At 48.4% G+C, this 19,044-nt stretch overlaps 1 protein-coding gene across 2 annotated transcripts; it reads right to left on the bottom strand.

Moving 5' to 3' along the window:
- Positions 1–245: 245 nt before the first annotated feature.
- Positions 246–18,960, bottom strand: ADAMTS13 (ADAM metallopeptidase with thrombospondin type 1 motif 13). Of its 2 annotated transcripts, none has more exons than XM_057371549.1 (29): positions 18,597–18,960; positions 18,209–18,275; positions 17,112–17,395; positions 16,820–16,961; positions 16,347–16,483; positions 15,652–15,735; positions 15,450–15,574; positions 14,985–15,131; positions 14,529–14,663; positions 13,866–14,016; positions 13,142–13,246; positions 12,573–12,724; positions 12,411–12,474; positions 11,781–11,907; positions 11,268–11,416; positions 9,802–9,922; positions 9,091–9,171; positions 8,791–8,972; positions 8,264–8,399; positions 6,588–6,717; positions 5,779–5,968; positions 5,448–5,565; positions 5,005–5,134; positions 4,062–4,266; positions 3,274–3,574; positions 2,663–2,809; positions 2,031–2,207; positions 1,545–1,729; positions 246–1,274 (listed from the first exon to the last, which is right to left on the bottom strand). In XM_057371549.1, exons 1-29 carry the CDS (start codon positions 18,666–18,668, stop codon positions 1,116–1,118), a joined length of 4,203 nt encoding a protein of 1,400 aa, XP_057227532.1. In that variant the 5' UTR covers positions 18,669–18,960; the 3' UTR covers positions 246–1,115. The 2 variants fall into 2 exon arrangements, with proteins under 2 accessions (XP_057227532.1, XP_057227531.1); XM_057371548.1 differs by having other exon boundaries at positions 16,347–16,486.
- Between the last annotated feature and the right edge of the window lie 84 nt (positions 18,961–19,044).

Consider the following 19,044-nt stretch of genomic DNA (forward strand, 5'->3'; position numbering starts at 1 on the left):
GGATGTCAGAGAATCCAACTGAGAGAAAGCAGAAGCAGGGTTAAAACTGCCCAGGCAGAACCATTTATTGCATCCAGCATGAAGAGCAAGTGCAGATGTGTCCAGCCAGGCTCCAGGTGCAGAAAAGACCCCTGAAGCAGTATATTGTGATTTTGAGGAGGATGACAGTTTTGGACCAAAGCACAGTCCAATGTTCAAAATATTTAAAAAAAAAAAAAAAAAAAAAAACCAAAAAAAACCCCCAACCTAAAAAACACATGAAGCTCGTGTGAATATTTGCCACTGCTCTAAAATCCCTCTTCCTGCTAGAGCTTGTCCATGCAGCTTCAACCACAATTCCTGTCAAATGAAGATGCAGTTTAACAGCACAGTTACTGTTCTTATCTGAGTAAGTCAGACCTGGCATTAAGGGACAGAATTCTTTTATTTCCTCGTAGAGAAGAAGCAGTGGTATCACTGGCAGATATACAATGGTAGAACCATGGAAGGGGTGGCTGGGGAGGGACCTCAGGATGTCATTTGGTCCTCCCACCTAAAGGCAGCTGTCACCAGGGCTTGCCCAGCAGTGCTCAGCTCACCCAGCTCCTGAAAACATCCAAGCTTTGAGTGACCTGTCCTCCTGTGGCACTGCCCTCCCCACACATCTCCACACACACCTCTCCTTTATACCATTCCAGAATGTCACTGTGCCCCAGCTTTGAGGGGCATTTATGCTGCAAGACAGTGAATTTAATGGCTAAAGTATAACTTGGGGTGTACAGAGGTTTGTACTGGGACACTGAAAAATTAAATGACTCTCCTAAAAGGTCCCAGTACATTACAGAAGCAGAACGCTGACACTTTAATGCCCAAGTCATCACCTGCAGACATGTAAGCTGCATTAACACCCACCCAATCAGACAGAAAATCCATGTGAGGCACATTTGCTAAATATTTGGGGGTTACATGTCTTTTGCATGACCTTTATCAGTGCAGAGATCCCAAAGGAGTCAGCAGATACTGTTCTTACTCAAAAGATGAAGAAGCAGTTGCAAGAAGATTAAAGGTGCTCCCTCAAGCAGAGAGCAGGCAGCAGTGGCTAACTGGGCTTTTCTCAGTGCCGTGCCTCTGGCCCTTTATTTGGGCTCAATAGCTTGATATTCAGCCCAGAAATGGGTTCTGTGGTCCTTCACATTTTCATGGAATTCGATCTCAGCTTGGCTTCCTGTTGACTGCCAAAGGAATTGCTGCTTGCCATGGAACACCACCGTCCTCATGGTGCTGACATCTCGGACCTGCAGGAAAAAGGAACAAACCATTTTACCTCAGCAGGCCACAAATGAAATAAACACCTGAAAAATACTGGAGACTTCCAAACTGGTCACTCAGGGAAAAGCTACCCCCCAAAATTAGGGGGAGATATCAGTTCTCATTCCCATCTGCATTTACACAACAGAGATCAGAGTCCCTGATTTGTGACTGAACTGTGCATCAGGGTGGGAAGCYCTAATGGGGACGGGTTTGTTCCCACCCAAATGACCCCACTGAGGCTCCTGGCCCCTCACCAGGATGTAGTTGAAGTGTGTGTGGTTGTCCCCAGGGCCCAGGTCAGCGTTCAGGGCACGGATCGCGATGCGCTGCCGCGGAGCCACCGTGATGAAGGTGCGGCACACAACCTCCTGCCTCCCATCAGGCAGCTGCACAGGGTTCACTATTGCACCCTGGGGGCCAAACAGCTGCTGGTCACAGTCTGACAGGGCAAAGGGAGAAGAGAAAATGGTTCAGAGAAGTGTGCAGCATCTCCAAGAAACGGAATAATTTAAATTAAACTCAGGCAGAACAKTTTCTCTAAGGATTTCAATCTGGGAACCCCCAAACACCTGCAGGGGGTTTGCCTTCGGTAAGTCCACAATTAATACTGACTCCAACACTCCTCAAGAAGGGGCTTGTTGGTTGCTAAAAATGAAGCAAGGTTTCCACAGATTTCCATAGGCAACCACCATCCATGGAACCCTTAAACTAAAGCAGCAGCAAAGTTTCCAGTGCAGTACCTTGGTAATATTTTTTCGTTGCAGTTCTGCTGTTGTACTGCAGAATGACCCCGTTTCCTGGCAGCACAACTCGCTGTTTCACAATCAGTGTGTTGGTTCTGGAATTTATCAGGGACAGAGGGAGCTTCCTGCAGCCTGTCCGCCACATCATTCGCCCCGAAAACAGCAGGACCTCACCTGGAACGGATGAGCACAGGGCCTAGAAACACTTTCACTKGAATTAAAAGCCACAGTCTGTCTCACACAGGCCTGGAATCGAGTTATTTCTGTGTCTTGTTTCTATMTTATCAAAATCTGCCCTGAGAACAGCCCAGATAACCAATCTAACCATGCTGATTCCAGCCAGAGGGTATGTTAGGGTTTGTAACAGGCCAAAACAAGCAGCTTCTTAAACCCCATAAACTTCTTTCATCTCACATCTACCAGCAAAACAGGTAAGAAGCCGTTGTGTGAGGGGAAGATAAGCAACATCTTCATTTTGATCCACCTGGCAACAATGTGGTAGAACAGAAAAACCCAGTAAAAAAAAAAAAAAATCAGAGATGACACAGGCTCTGAGGCAGCCAGGAGCTTGCAGGGCACCAGAAGAGGTGGCAAAGGACCAGGCTGGATCCCAAATCCCTGGGCAGTACCTGCACTGCAGTTGAGGGAGCTCTCCAGGATGGTCACGGAGATCTCCTCGTGCAGGGGACGCCCGATGGCCACCGTGCAGTCCCTGCTCTCCACCCCTGTCATGTTGATGATCCCAGAGGAATTGAGAAAGAGGTTTCCACACACACCTGGGCAGCAGAGACAAGTGAGAAACACAGTCAGGAGGAGCTACAGGAAAACAAACCCCATTGCTTCGTGGCACAATGAACAGACAAGGTCACATCTGGGGAAAGCACAGGAGGRSTCACAGATTTCCARAATCCCAGAAGCACAGAATRTCCTGAGTTGGAAGGGAYCCACAARGATCATGGAGTTCARCTCCTGGCCCTGCACAGTTSTGCTCCAGGAATCCCACCATGTGCCTGAGARTATTGCCCAAACACTYCCTGAAGCTTTGAGCTGCTGTCCCACAGACCCCCAAGCCAGAAGGGTTTTGGGAAGCGAGTCGTTGTTCCTAGCTCAGGTAAAATGGACACACTGGAACAGCAGATTTCTCCTCCCAACCAGGTGCATTCCCTCCCACACTCCTGTCCCTGTGTGGCAGCAGGATCCCCCCAGCCCAGTTGGCACCTTTTGGCAGTGCCCTCCTCACCTGCAGCGGGCTCTGTCGGCTCCTGGGGTCCAGCAGACAGAGGAACATCCAGCTCCTTGCGTCTGTGCTCTGGGGCTCTGTCTGCAGCTCTTGTCAGGGCTGTGGCYRCTGTCACTGGCTGCAGCTGWGCCCCWGGGGACAGTGTCCCCTCCTGCTCAGGACAGGGCCCTGCAGAGCAGCCACGCACCACGATGGCCTTGGGGAAGCGCCGGCAGAAGAGCGGGTTCACAGGCTTGTGGGTCAGAGAGCTGAGGCAGAAATCCTGCCTGGACTGAATGCCATTGCCACAGGAGGTTGAACACTGCAGAGGGAGAAAGCCACAGGCCTTTAGCCCTGCATTCCAGGTGRTATTTGGGAATAAATGCATTGATAGGCTCAAGCATGATTTGGGGTAATTCACTGATGCTTTTCCACCATGTGGCCTGTCAGTGCTCTCGTTCCATCACCCATAAGATGCCCCACCTTCCAGAGCATCTTCCAAACTATATATTTAAATTGCAGAACCACTTCCTTAAAAAAAAACAAAAAAAAATCCCAAAATATCTGCATTCCAAGAGAAAACATGCCAAAACCATTCCTAAGCTGCAGCCAAAACTTCAGCTGAGGAAGGTGGGAAGCAAACCTACGGCTGYTAAACACAGGGCAGCAGAAAGGATGGAAAACATCCCTGGAAACAGTTTAGCATTTCTGTGGGAAGCCAAGAGACAAGGCAGAAGGTGAATCTCTGCCCTGAAGCCTTCAGGGAAGGGAAGAGCTGTGGGATTGCTGCATGTGAAGGGAGCAGGTACCTCTGACCACTCGCTGAAGCTCCACTCGTAGGAGCACGCTCGGATGACRCAGGGGACACTGGTGAGGGGTTTCTCTGCCACAGGGCACAGATGTTCCTCCTGCAARACCTCCCTGCCCTGCAGGATCTGCACACAGGTGACCAGCTGCACWGCCAAGCCCAGCCCACAGCTGGAGGAGCAGGGCCCAGCTGGGGTCACCTTCCACCTGAGCAGGGAGGGGAGAAAGGGAGTTAGTGATGGATCCCCGCCCTCTCTGTCACTGCAGAAATGCACTGCAGCTCCCTCACCCTTCCTCCTTCCTCACCCTCTGCCTCACACTGTCTGTGGTGCTGGGAATGCAGCCTGGAGCAGGTTTGGAGTTGGATRCAGAGGGCATTCCCATTTTGCCAGGAGCACACAGACTCCAAATCCACACTGAGTCTCACTCTGCACCCATGACCACCCTCCCCAGGGTGTCACACACAGGCTTAACTGCAGGAACAATCTTATCTCTCTCCAAAACACACAGCACTGAACTCTCAGATCAGGATCAGACCCAGGGGCCCTGGGAGTGGCCTTCTGTAAAAAAAGTTGCAGTAGCTTTCCAGTCCCACAGCAAACAGGGCAGGGCAAGATCACCACAAATTGTAAGGAAAGTGYAATCCATTTCCTTCTTTTTTCAAGCAGCTATTCCAGATTCTGAGAGTATTTAATTCTTCCTAYTTTCCCTGATGCTAGTGGGAACTGGACATCTGACACATGTGTCACCACCTTTTGCAGCTATGGATTTGTTCCTGCTTCCCCAGAGTAACAAGGGATGGAGGGGTTTTCTGTTTTTCTCTGGACTCTGACTCTGAGGCCTACACTTGCTTCTGTCTGAGATGTACCAGCCCAGGAAAGACCCTGAATTTGCTGATAYGGAGCAGTGCTACAGTTTTTGCAGCTGGATATCAGCTGGTTTTACCTTGGAGGACAGGGGTTGAGCTCACACACTTCCACCCTGCTCTCAGGCTTTGGCACTGGCTGACAGTTTTCCTCCTGGGTTTCTTCTCTGGTGTCAAAAGCCACACAAACATAGTGCAGCCGAGTGTGACCTGGGAAGGGAAGCAATCTGACTGCCTGCTTTGGATGCAAGGGTGGAAAGGAAGTTACGAGAGTCACACCTGTGTGTGCAAACCAAGCAAACCCTGCCCATGGCACTCCTGCTGCACTCATCACCCCAGCTCTGAAGCAGAGCAGCCAAACCAACCCCCAAATTATTCTGTCTTAGCCAGGGCCCTTTGCCTTTTTTAAAAAAATTGTGATTGCAGCTAAACTTAGAGCTGTAGAGGGGGAAAGACCAGGTGGGCCCGAGGTTCTCACACCTGCAGCCACAGAGCATTTCCCTGCAGCACAGAAAGGTCTCACCTCTGCCACAGGAGACAGAACACTCCCCAGCTACAGGGCTCCACACAAACACAGTCTGATTTTCCAGCTGGATATGCCCAAGTGACTCCAGAGGCTGAGGCAAGTGTGCATCTTCCTCCTTGAAAGAGCAAAGAACAGCTGTCTGAGCAAACAGCACAATGAGCTGAGGAATCCAGCAGCACAATATAAAGGGGATGGAGCTGTCTAAAGTAACAAAATGAACCTTCAGCTGGGCAGAGAAATGGTAAAGGTAAAGCACCCTCCAGTGCTTCTTAACTGGTGGATAAAAGTGCAAAGCTCCCAGTGAAGGTCCTCAAATAAGCAAACTCACTTTGTCCCAGCCCAAAGGGCACACGTTGACCACACATGGCACAAGGGAGAGGGGTTTTTCTTCTGCTGGGCACAAGCTGTCATCCACCACAGTCTCCAGTCCATCACGGAACTGCACACAGCTCAGGTTCTGCTGGGCAACTCCAGTCCCACAGACTGCAGAGCATTCATCTCTCTGAGCCATCTTCCACCTAAATGGGAGGCAATTCCATCACTCTGCTTCCACCTGGATCAGGGGGGTTTCTCACCCAGCCCACTGATTGCAGAAATGGGTCATGCAGAGTATTCAGCCTCTCTGTTTCAAAAGCCTTGTCTGGATGTGATCAAGAGGACAATTTAAATCCTTTCACTGACAGCTTTCAAGGATAAAAGCRGCCAGGCTGAGGAGATACAGTTCACAGTGTAATCACCTTTGATTGAACACTAAAATGTCTGTGAGGGCAATGCCTGGGCAGGCTTGGCCTTCGATCCTCTTTCCAGAATAATTAACACAAGGGTTGATTCYCTTTGTGGCACAATCTTGGAAAGGGTGTGAGAAATACCTTCTTCTAGCTATGACCTCAGAATATCCTCATTTACAGACTGCTATCAAATATTGGAAGGAATATTTGCCACTCCTTCAGCTGACATCTCAATTACCTCCTGGGACCAGGAAACACAGAACATGGTTTGGGATCTCCTACACCATTATAATTAGGAGGAAACTACTTCATGCTTTTTTTTCCACCTTGCACAACACAAATGCAGAGCCTGAATTGACTGATACAGAAAAGGGAACCAGGAATCCAGCAGAGCTCCCAGAACACCAACCTGTAGAGGCAGGGCTCCATGGCACAGGGCCTGTGCTCTGGGAGGGGCTGTGGCAGCTCCACACACCACTGATCCTCTGTCACTGCATTCTTGGTCTGATCAAAGCACACGTGAGCCACCAGCTGCATCCCTGGGATATGAAAGGAAAAGGAATGGAAGTTATGACCAAAATTAACAGCTCATCTCTGTTATGGCAGGAAGATGCTGTGATTCTGCTTCACTCCATCACCTGTGTATGAAAATGTGGGAATTTTACAGATTTCCTGTGAAAAAAACACACAAACCCCTTCTTTGTGATATAACCTCCCTCCAGAGTCTTAAAGTGGCTTTCCAAGAGAAGTTTGATTGATAATGCACTGCCAAAATGGAAAGGTTGCTCTAAACTGGCTGGTTGAAAGAACAAGGGTATCAATCATAATTTGGAACAAATRACTTCTAATGATCTGACTGATGAGGGAAGCAAATAAGATCCAGGAGGGAGMTGGTTTTAGATGCCATTGTGTAGAAGTAACCAGGTAATATCATCATACAGCCTTTGTGCCAACCTCCTCAAAGGGATCATCAAAAAAACAGCCAAAACCAGACCAGAGGTACTGGGAGAGAAACTGGAGACTTCCAGTGCCTGCAGCAGGCAAGAAATGAAATATTCATAAGCCACAGCTATTAGGATGATTTTTAACAATAATGAACCTAAAAAGCAAAGCAGATGAGAAGTCAAACTCAAAGAAATTACAAGTAAAGCTAAAAGGAGTCTCCTCTCAGTGAATGGGCCACGGAGAGCCAGGCATTCCTGAATCTCAGGCAGCAGAACCCTGAGCAGCAAATGTCCAGAATCAATCAATAACCTCATCTTTGCACTACCCTCCTTGTTTTCAAATAATGACTCTTGCTACAGAGGGCCAGTGCATCACTTTCAGCTCTCAAGGTGCAATTTCAGCTCAGATTCTCAACTTTCTGTCATTTTAAGTCCCTAGTTTCTCATTTTTYTCTGTTTGTGGCTGCATTAGCTGGAGGCTCTGGAGCATTTTGAGTTCTTCACTTCAGAGTTTCAGCAATGAGTTCACCTGGGGGATTTGCTGGAGAAAAGCTCTCCAGGCATAACTAGTTGTATAGATTGACTTCCATAAATATTCATTAATGCATTTTCTAAATCCTTGTCACAGAAGCCTTGAGAGGCCTGACAGTGTCATCTGAATTATCTGGTAAACAAGATGTCAGACCATCTATCAGAGAGAACTGTAACAGTCTGCATTATGATTCCTTTAGGGAGACAGAAAGGATTAGCCATGGCACAGGAATAGAATTCTAAGAAGGAAGTTTCATAATTAGCTCTGAGGCTTTAGTTAGACACCAGATAGCCCTTTGGTCTCAGACTTCTGATGTTTAGTCTTCTAGAACTTTGAAAAATCTGAGAAAATTATTTAGTCTTAAAACCAAGAGTTCAATTAAAACCTGTTTTAAAATCCTCTCCATGATCAAACATTTTCAGTATCATTTTGATGATTCAGCTCATTTGCTGATCTGCTAATTTAATTCAAAAGCTTCATGGCTTTTTTCTTTGGTTCAGTTTAAMACTGGCAACTGCAGCAATCACTTGCAGCAATCTGCTTTTAAATTCAGTTCAGACTGAACCAGAAGTCTCCACAAAAAGTAAAGACTGAGTCCTGCTGCCTCACCTTCCCCACAGGTCACTGAACATGGTCCCTGCTGAGGAATCCACACATAGGTCAGGTTCTCCCTGGGGACAAAGTAGCTGAAGGTGATATCTGGGTTGGTGGCATTGCCATATTCTTTTGTGTACCTCCTGTAGACCTGGGGAAGGAAAAGCTGTGGTCATGCACAAGAAAATTTGGATTTATTTCTTAGGATGGAGGAAGGAGAAGCCAGTGCCCCTTTCTTTCCATCCAACCCTCACTGCAATGCCTCAGCTCCTGCCAGATGCAGTCAGAGCACTCACCCTGTGAATTCTGGGMACTGAAAAAGATTAAACCAAGCAGAAGGTTTAACTCAGTGTGGTTTTTCCCCACACAATCATCCCCAGACCTGCAGAAAGACTGTGGGCAGCCAACCCCCAGCCATCCCCAAGAAAAACAGTATCTTCAGTGAACAGAATCTCCCCTGGCCTTGGACATCTGAATCCTCCACACCTGGATTCTGCAGCASAGCCACACAAACCTGCCCACTTCTGGCTGCTTTAATTTACCTGAATTTCAATTTCTTCCTGTGTTGGCCCATCCACATGGATTTCCTCCAGGCTGGGCAGGTTGTCCTTGGTGAGAAACACTCGGTATTTGATCTGGGTGTCCTCCAGAACTGAYGGGTAGCTGACATTCTGTGAGATTTTTCCTTTTCCAGCCACCACGTACTCTCCTTTCACCTTCACAGCTGGAGAARCCAGAGGAGCAGCGAGGTTAAGAGACACCATGTGGTCACCAGTTCTTTSTTTGCAGGAGCTCATTTCAGCCCTGCCTGCATTCCCTCCTCTCCTTTTCCTCCCACTCACCCAGGTGTGTGAAGAGAGGCCTCCTGTTGGCAACATGCACCGAGGTGGTGTTGTAGGGCAAGGACAGAAATGTCACATACTCTGGAAGGATGGAAAGAAGGAAGGTGTGGTCACCTGCCAACACTGAACATCTGTTGGAAAGGTTGGGGATTGCAGCTCCACTCCTAAATTCACATTGACCCTACTGCTTGCCTTGAACACGGTGACAGTGATGCAGCAAACAGAACTGAAACAGATTCTGGGTCTTGTTCTCACCTTTCTTTTGCTCTTTTTAGGTTCTCTGCTAATATCTSTAGGTGACACTGCAAGAGCCAGATCAGTTCCCAAATTTAACATCTCAGCAAGCACAGACAATACACTCAGGGACACGGTGGGATCCTTGGAGCTGTCCTGTACAGCTGGATCCAATGATCTATGAATCCTTTCCAGCTCAGGATATTTAGGWTTCTACAAGCTGATATCACCCCCAGCTCCCAACAATTTGCTGGACTTCCCAAACAGTTACATTTCTGATCCATATCCAGAGAATTAAGACCAAAGAAAGCACTCTGCCTACACAACAGCCACCTCCCTCTKCACTGGACCACCCAAAATCCACCTCCAAACCCTCCATAGAATAAAACCAAGCAGGAGAAGAAGGAAGAAGTCACATAGAGAAGATTGTGAACACTGACTGCACAKAAACAGAGCCTGAGGGGGAGGGCTACACACCTTGAGCTTTTCCTTCTGTATAGGATCCACTCACTTTGGTGCACGTGGAGTTATCACCCCCACAGACCTTGCAGGGATCCATGGCCTTCCTGGAGCCCATCTGGCCGTCACACCCGAATGCCTGAGCAGAGGGGAGAGTCTGTCAGCCTGGCCTGTTCTGAGAAAACAAGCGAGCAAAAGCAACGCTGCCTGAATTCCTGAAACTGTCTTTCCATTTGTAATTTGGATTTAGGAAGACAATGAAGAAAAAGATGAATTTTGTACCTAAACCTACCACTGGACAGCAGCGTGCAAAGCCAGGCACTGGGAGGTCTTAGYTGAGAGCACAGTTTTCAGTAACTGTGACATTTTCTTTCCTATAAGAAGCAGCCCAAAAAGATCTCTCCTGTGACCTAAACCCAAAGCTCTGTGCTCTCTTCTGTGAACTCCTTCTGGAGGGAAGGAGGGAGGRAAAAAAAAAMCCCCAGGAGAACASTAAACATGAATGGCAGGTTCTGAAGGAATCTTTAGCTCCCCAGGCTCCAAAGCCAAACCTAGCTCACATCCTTCAGTCCCATGGAGCTCAGAAGAGAGATTCTATCCCCATTCCCACGAACAAGACTAATTTACACAAAGCTACAGGAGGATCTCAGCAGGCTTAACAGCAAAACATGTGCAACTGCTGAATTTATGCTGGAGGCACTGATCCCAGGCTTTGGAAGCTGCCATAACATGCATATTTATCACTGCTGCCAATAAAACAGCCAAAATCAGAGCAGGTTGTGCCTACACCCTCTGCTGTTCGCGGGGGGAAACACTTCACAAAACATGGTGAGTGCAAGGATAATGAGAAAAACATCAAATTTACAAAGAGTATTCTGGGAATGTAAAGAAACAACAGAAAACATCCACCCAGGTCAGCACAGAGCAGTTCCCAAAGCGCAGACGGCGCGGGGGAGTCGTATCCAAGGTCATCRCAAAAGAATGCCTTCCTCAGGTCCAGTCCAGAGAAAAACTCCAAAAGTCACACTTCAGTTTTGATCAGCAACAGTCCAAAGATCAATTTGTCGATTTGTGATTCCCAGGTTTTGCTCCTCATGTTGCCACTGACTCAGTAATTCGAGTGGTGTAACTTTCCTCTGAGACAGTCAGCGTTTTATGGGGCTAATTACAGCAGGCAAACTGCGCAGCTAATGATGTCTCCTCCACCAACACAGAAAGCAATTGCTTCTTGGATTAGGGATGAATAGCCCTGTGTGTTTGCTGCATAATTAGCAGAATGTCTTATCTAGAGGGCATTGGGATTGGATGCACAGACAGAGCAGCAGATTTTTGGACTCCATCCAACATCCCAAGAACAAAACTCTCTTCCGAGAAGAGCTCGCTCTGGTGTTTGGGACACTGTGTTCTTTCCTAGCACGATTTCCCCTGGCTCCTTTGGTGCAGATCACCTGTCAGGGGTTCACCTGGATTCCCCAGTCACTTACTGTGCATGTCCCCATGATGCAGAGATGGAGATCCCCGTGGTGCTCCRTGTCATCCTGCTCACACCTGGTTCCATCCAGGAAATGGTCCCCGCGGCTCACCATGAACTCCTTGCCCACAGCCCTGCACATGTGCTTGCAGAGCAGGTCCCCTGCAGCAGGCAGGCACAAGGAAGGAGTTACTCTTTCAGGAAGGCACGTGGMTGCCCAGCAAGCAATGGGAAGAAACCCAGAGAAGTTGTGGAYTCCCATCCCTGGGAGTGTCCAAGGCCAGGYTGGACGGGGCTYAGAGCAACCTGRTSTAGTGGAAGGTGTCCCTGCCCATGGCTGGGGGTGGAATGAGATGARTTTTAAGGTCTCTTCCAACCCAAACCATTGYGGGATTCTGTRATCTGTCAGAAAATACCCAGTTTCATRTGAAAATTAAAATACTCAGTGAAACAGCCTTTTAACTTTAAAGAACAGACAGGTCCATGAGTGCTCTCTGCACAAACTGAGGTGTCAGACATTCCTTACCTTTGGCAAAGCCAACAGCAGAGGTCCAGGTATAAAAGGACGGCGTTTCTACATCAAGATACAGTGGCTTTAGATTTGTTGCTGCACAYTGTTCAGCCATGAAGTCCTGCTGGGTCATCAGACAGGCCTGGATCCCAGAGAGATTGWGTGTGTGAGGAAAGGAAGTGACTTTAAAGCAGCATTTAACCCTCTAGCTAAAGGCAAAATGCAGTGGCTGCTAAGTAAAACACCTAAAAAACTGCAAAGAAATAAAAGCACTTTAAAGGGAGGCTGCAGGATATGCAAAGAGTTGTGCTTGGAAGCTGATCTTTGCTATTTATACAAAATAAATAGAAAAGGACAACAGGAACAATACTACCAGTCCCTCTGAAAAAAAAAAAAATCATTGTAAGCATTATTTTCTTAGCATCCCTCCTGCTATGGGGGTAAAGAGAAARTGCTTCATTATATGTGAACAGTGCTATTAAATAGCACTAAATAAACAGTGCTAAATAATCCTGCTGCCCTCAGTGGCACAAATACCTCTCCTGCTGTTAGACAGATGGAGGCTGCACACTTCCATCCCAGAGCAACCCTCCAGGGGTTAATCAGTGCTCAGACAGAAGCTCAGAGGTTGCTGGGCTCCATTACCTGTGTGTTGCACATCTCTGCTTCCACGCTGGCACCGTGGCACTCCTGCCCCCCAAAAGCAGGYCTGGAAATGACAGAATTCCTCAGCAGAGGCAGGTTTGTGCCAGCAAAGAGGAAGGCTCAGCCCCAGGAGCTGGACACAGCCAGGGCCCCACGGCTCACCTGGGGTTGTTGCAGAATCGCTGCCTCACCACGACCCCGCCGCCGCAGCTGCGGGAACAGGGAGAGAGGGGGCTCCAGGCAGACCAGTGCCCATGCACCACAGCCATGGGGTTCAGTTCCTCCAGAGAGCTGCACTGCCCCTTGGAGCACCACTAGGACCAAGAACACACACAACTGGCAGCAGTGTCACAGCAGGGCTGGGATCTGAGAGGCTGGCATGAGTCCCCACTCTAACCAGGCCAGTAAAAGAGAATACCAAAATGAATGAGGCACCTTCTCATAAGAGAATCSTGTTCCTAATTAGGGTCTAACATGAGCCTGGGGTCAAAGCAAAGAGCAGGTAGGTCATTTCATGCAGAGGCAGAGCTCAGATATCAGGGTTCAGAACTGCAAAGCAACTCCAGCACACACACAAGGTGGAAGGACCAAGATCAGGACAAGAGGGTGCCAGTTCATGAGTGGAGTGTCTGCCTTTAGGTCTGAGTGTCAGGCACCTCCCAGCCACTGGCAAAGCTCTGCTGTCYGAGATCCACAGCCCCCACACCCACTCATGGTGGGAGCCTCCTTACCTTATTGATCCCACACTCAGTTCCATCCAGGAGAGGAACGAGAAGCCGAGCACAGCTGGATTTGTCTGCTGGTTGCACATGGCATGAGAGAACTTCACAGATGTCCTGGTGTGACAGGAAAATCAGGGAGTTCAGGGAGTCAGGCTCAACAACACAGCAGACCCAAAAGTTTAAATAGTGCACGTCCCAGGTTTTCTCAGAGCCACCTAACAATGAAAGTTCTTTCATTTTTCCTGCTATTGAGAAAAGGATGTGGGCAAGTCAAAAGAGCATCACTGCCAGCTGTAACRCTGCAAGATGATCAACTGAAGCAATTAAAGTTTCACCCACCTTAGCATTTCCTCGTTAACAAAACATGTCCAGATGGCAGCTATTAAACACGCTGTGTTTCCCAGACAAAGGGATTSGAGCCGTGGCAGGGAAGCTGGAGGAGCCCAGTGAACAAGAAATCCCCGAGGCAAGACCCTGGGTGGGTGCACCCAGCACTGCCAGGCCAGCTGTGCACAGCAGCACCTGACTGTGCAGACCTTACAGGAGATTTATGTGGAGGAAGGAGGTGATGGAGACAAGGGAAATATTTCAAAAGCCTTGCCAAAAAATCCGTGGCAGAAAAGCAACTTCAATCCTTTCAGAACAAAAACGTCACCAGCCCCCTTTTCCCAAATTTTGGCTCCTGCACATTTCCCTGCTGCCCTTAGCAAGACAGACATAACTTTCTACCTACAACATTGCTGTCAGCAAAGGTGCAAGCTGTGGCCACACTGCCAAAGGCTATTTTACATTGCTCATCTGCTCCGTAGTACAAGCCAGGCTTCCATCCCGGGATGCTGCCGTCCATGTCCGGCAGGTCATTCAAGCAGCTTGTTTGGCCTGTACTGATAGAAACATGAGGAATATCACTTTCCCAGCTGTGGGCAGTGAGGACAATGACATGTTTGCAAACTTGGGCTGAGTTTCACTCTGGGAGTTGGCTGCTGCTTTCCCAGACAACACATGCTCGCTGTGGGCTGGGATGGATTTAGCTGCAGCAGCTGCCTGGAGATGCTCTCAGTTCCCTGCTGCTGGAGTTCGATCCCATTCCTGGTGCATTCCTGTCCTGCAATGATTGTCTGAGCCTGGATGCTCGGATGTTGTAAATAAAATGTGTAGCCTGAGTTAGTGTCTGAGAAATCCAACCCAGCCCAGGCACCTCAGGCACCCACCAAAGCCACTTCCAGCTACACAAAGCAGAAATTGGGTTTAACCTCAGCAACAAGTGCTAAAAAATAAACAAACACCAAGCTTTTCACTGCTCTTCATTCTTTTATAATTATTTTCTTTTATTATTTGAGTTTTTCTGTTCTAAGCTGCCAGCACAGGGAATTGAAGAACTTGACCATTCCCTTACCTGACGAGGGCCAGGAACTGCTCCCGACTGCAGGGAGACCAGGTGAGGTCGATGCTGTTGTGGTTTCCTGCCGAGCCCATGATGTAACCACTGCTGCTGCACAGATTCCCCTCTCCATCGTGGGCGATTCCAAGGCTGGAACAGAAGCAGCAMAGAGCCCTGAGGAGAAGAAACCCAGAGGCTGGGTTCCCTCAGAACTTTCTTTCCCTAAGCAAGGACTGAGCTCCCTCTGCAGCATTTCCTTCTGCTGTTGTCACAATGGTTTTCTCTCCTCTTTGCAGTTTCTAATTGTCACAGARCACACAGGAATGCAAGAAATGCAAGAAACTCTTTCCAAAACAATCCAGGACCAAAATGTTTAGAATAATCCATTGGAAACTCTCTGTCAGGTCAAGAGATCCATCCTTCTGCTTCTTTCCTTAAACTGGGGTTCGTTTTTACCTGAATAAAACCTACCTGTGCCCAATCTCGTGGGCTATGGTGACTCCAAGGTCAAAGCCAGTGTCCTGGGTAATMACACAGCTCCAGAAAGAGGAGCACACTCCCCCTAACTGAGTCACTCCACGAAGCTCCTTGTTCCCATCAGGCAACTCCAGGTCAAACCTAAAGTAAGGGAGACGGAGAGAGGAAAGAGCAAAGAAYTCCCACAGCTAAAAAAGTCAGGTCTAGACATTCAGCTGAGTTTATCTGAGCTYTCCTGGTCTAGCTTTGCCAGCTGTCTAACATTTCTTTTGACACACAAGAGTTCTCTGGGGCAAGATGGCAGCAATAAGGTCCCAAAAATGGCAACTGCTCAAAATTTATGATGATTGCACATTAAAAAATCCAAATGTCCTCAGACAAGCAGAATTGAATAAAATGACCTAATCCTATTTGCCAGTCCCTGTCCCCAGTCCCTCCCAGGGCAGGGAGCTTCAGCACCTGGTGATGTAGAGGACAATGTCAGCRTGCTGGGGGTCAGAGTCGTTCTGGGGGTTCACCTTCTTGCTCCACTCACACACACTGATGAGGGAGGAGGTGATGTTGGTTGTGATGTTCAGCTCTGCCTGGAGGGAAGGCACACATTGGCACATTCCAAACAGCTTTGAGGCTGGACAACACTCAGACTCAGTCCTYTCCTTACCTCTGGTTCTCTCAAAACCAGCATTTGTATCAGGTGAACCCTGAAATGAGCCCCCAGTGAGGCATCTCTGAGCAGYTCTGCTCCCTGAAAAGAGACAGAAAGGATTTCATGAAGAAAGGACCTTGGAGACTGCCWCTCCCTGTTCCCTGCACTCACCACAAAGGTAACTACAACATTAATAYAGGCACTACAAATAAATCTGTCAAGAGACAAGAAGTGGTTAAATTGTCACATACTCTGAAGCCAAGAGAAGAATGTGCATGAAAAGTTTCACAGGGTAGAGTGAAGACTTTTCTGCAGCGCACACGCAGAAAACATGACACCAAATTCTTAATAAAAACAAAGGGAAACACTTATGAAAATTCTGTAATAGAAATAAAACACTGAAATGTAAAATGCAAGATTAATTCAGTGGATTTAGTTCAATCCTACTGAAAGCAACAGGGTGAGAAAACTCTTTATCTCAGTTACAATATTAGTAATGAAATTAGGAGCTACATTTTCTATTTGGGTTTTAAATCTTCTGAGATCTTCTTTTACTCATGCAGCTCCTKGTACAAGGGAATTTTGGGCAATTTTGTGCCCAGGGAAGCACAGATAACCCCAACCACCCYGAGAGTGCCCTCCCAGAGGTCCTGCCTGRGACAGAGCCTGGACCCCASTCAGGCACAGCCTCCCAACACRGAGCTACTCACGATGTTCAGGTTGGCCAGAACGTAGCGCTCCGTGTCCTCCTTGTGGTACRAGTAAACATCTGGCCCTGCCACCACCATCAGCTCCAGATGTTTGACAGCTCCCTCGGCCCTCTTGTGCAGGCGAGGAGGAGCCCACCCTGCTGGACAGCACAAAGGGACACMGGGAGGTTCAAACACACCACAAAAAGTCCTACAGATCCACTCCCTTTTCCCAAAGGCTGGAATAACACAGCTGGAAGAATGGACTCACTCAGGTTTCCCATTTCTGTTGGTTTCTTTCACCTGTCAGCAGCTTTAGTAACTCACCTGTGCCATCAAAAAAAACCACCCCCACCAACCACACCAGTCACACTTCAGCAAGCTAAGAAACGTTTTCAGGTCTACTCATGTATTTATAAACACAATTTTGTCCTCTGAGCTCATGGAAGCAATCCCACCACCAGGAGACAGGGCTCCCTCTCCATGTCTGTTACCTCTTGCTGGCTGTGCCTCTCTTGCAGCACTTTTGAAGATGATGTGGGGTCTGGAGAGGCCAAGATCCTCCAGCAGAGCCACATCTTTGCTCCTGACTGGCCTGATGTGGATCTTCTCCTCACCCACAGCCACGACTCCTTGCTAAAGCAGATAAAATTCCACCTCTGAGTTATTCCAAAGACATTTGCTACCCATGGAGATGGAAAAAAATTATTGAGTGGATGGAATAATTCACACACATTTGGTGCATGAAGCTGCCACCCTCCAAATGCCCTCTCAGCTCCTACTCACCAGCTGCCCCTYGCAGTAGGTGACTCTGCTGGTGGCCCCAGGAGGCTGCAGGGGCTTTCCACCTGCAAAGCAGTTCCCTGGGAATCTCTTCAGCAAAACAAAGGAAGAGTTCACCACYTGGCTGCTCACGAAGGAGGAGGAAAGGAGGGCATGGTCCTCTAGAAATTCAAAGGTGTAGAGCTGGCCCCAGGCMTGGATGGAGCAATGCAGGACACGACAGGACCTCAGCCCAGAATGTTCTTCTTTACAAGGGCAAGTTGGCTCAGCCACAACAAACTCAGGCACTGAAAGAAATGAAACAAGACCAGAASAAGGGGAAGAGTGATGAGAAATGATGATACACAAAAACCCAATGTAAGGTCTATCTCCACAGGAAAAATACCCTCCAAATGACACCTGTGGGTCATGGGGTCAACAATCAGAGAATTTCTGTGCTTTTGGGTATTCCAAAGGGAGGATAATCTGAAACACACAACTGAAACTGGCACCTGATTTATTGGTGCTTTTGCTCTCTCAATAAGGAGAACAGTTCATCTAACAAAGGCTGTAACAGTTTCATCCCCCTGCAGATGTTAAGTATTACTGAGTGGGAATTATCACAATCCAGAAAAAGATGCTGGGATGAGCACTAGGTGAACTTTAAGGAGACAATACCMTTCCTTTAGCAATCTGAGACTTCAAAACATATCTTTATTCTGAACTATCATCAATCCAGACCTGGAATACAAATTTCTTTGTGCATTTATTAAAAAAAAAAAAATAACAAGCATTTAAAGTTAGCCTTAGACTAAACCTTTGAAGATACAGAAGATCTGTTCATCTTGTAGAAGAAAAAGCACTACTGAGAATGGGGACTACAACAGAAATGTGCACGAAGATTGACCAGATCTCCCTCAGCAGATTTGAAATTCTGACCTAGCTCTTCAATCACTTTCACACTGAAACCAGGATTGTCTCACTCTCACTGGGACTCAGAAACACTAAATGCTTGTCAGTTCAGGGGTTGTTAATAATGTTCTTAGCATTATCAAACACACAGGATCAGAAATCAAGTGACAGATGTGTTCTAAAGCGAAGGAGGACTGAGCCCTGCATACCATCAGGCACTGAGCTGGTTCCAAAGTAAGAGAAAACATCTCCCGCATCCAAAGCGCCGAGGAATTTCTGCAAGAAGAAGAAGAGCTTTACATTTTTTTTCACGAAAAACAAATGGATACAAGACTATCCCTTTCACCGGACCTAACCTGGAAGGAACGCCAGCAAACAGCTCAGCAAGTCCCAGTGCCAAKTTCTCGTGGCTTTATTCCGCGCTAAGCACGGAATAAAGAGCAAACAGCTTTATCTTCGTGATTAGTGAGCTCGGGACGGAGTTTGGCTTAGAATCGCGTCGTCTCTTCTTTTTCTTTTTTTTTTTTTAAATTTTTTTAACTTTTCTTAGAAACACCGAAGCGTTCCTGGAAGGGCTGTTCTGGAGGTCACACTCACCTCAGGGAGCGGCGGCCAGCACAGCCCCAGCGGGAGCATCACGAACGCCCGCAGCGCCAAACCCACGGTCATCCTGGACGAACCGCGCACCCCGCGGCCGAGCAGGGCGAGTTTTCGGCCCAAGGCATCACGTGGAGCGGAAGGGAAGAGCGAAAAAACAGCCTTTGAGCAAACACGCTGGGAGCAAACGCGGTCGCAGCGGGGGCGCGGGGGGCCGCGGCCGCACCAGCAGCTGGAGCGCGGCCGCCCTTGCGCAATGCCCGAGGCTTCTCCAGAGTGTTCAAGGGGCCAAGGGGCGGCTCGGGGGTGGCCGTGTGGCCATGGGGACACTGCCGTGTGTGTGKGGTGTCACCCCGCGACCCCCAGCCCGGAACCGCGGAGCCGCTCCCCCTCAGCCCGGAACCCAAGCGCGGGCCGGCGTTCCCCGGCGGGGCGGTGCGGCGGTGTG

The sequence above is a fragment of the Malurus melanocephalus genome, unplaced genomic scaffold, assembly GCF_030028575.1.
Source record: "Malurus melanocephalus ecotype Western Australia unplaced genomic scaffold, MMel_1.1 scaffold_149, whole genome shotgun sequence".
NCBI classification, from domain to species: domain Eukaryota; kingdom Metazoa; phylum Chordata; class Aves; order Passeriformes; family Maluridae; genus Malurus; species Malurus melanocephalus.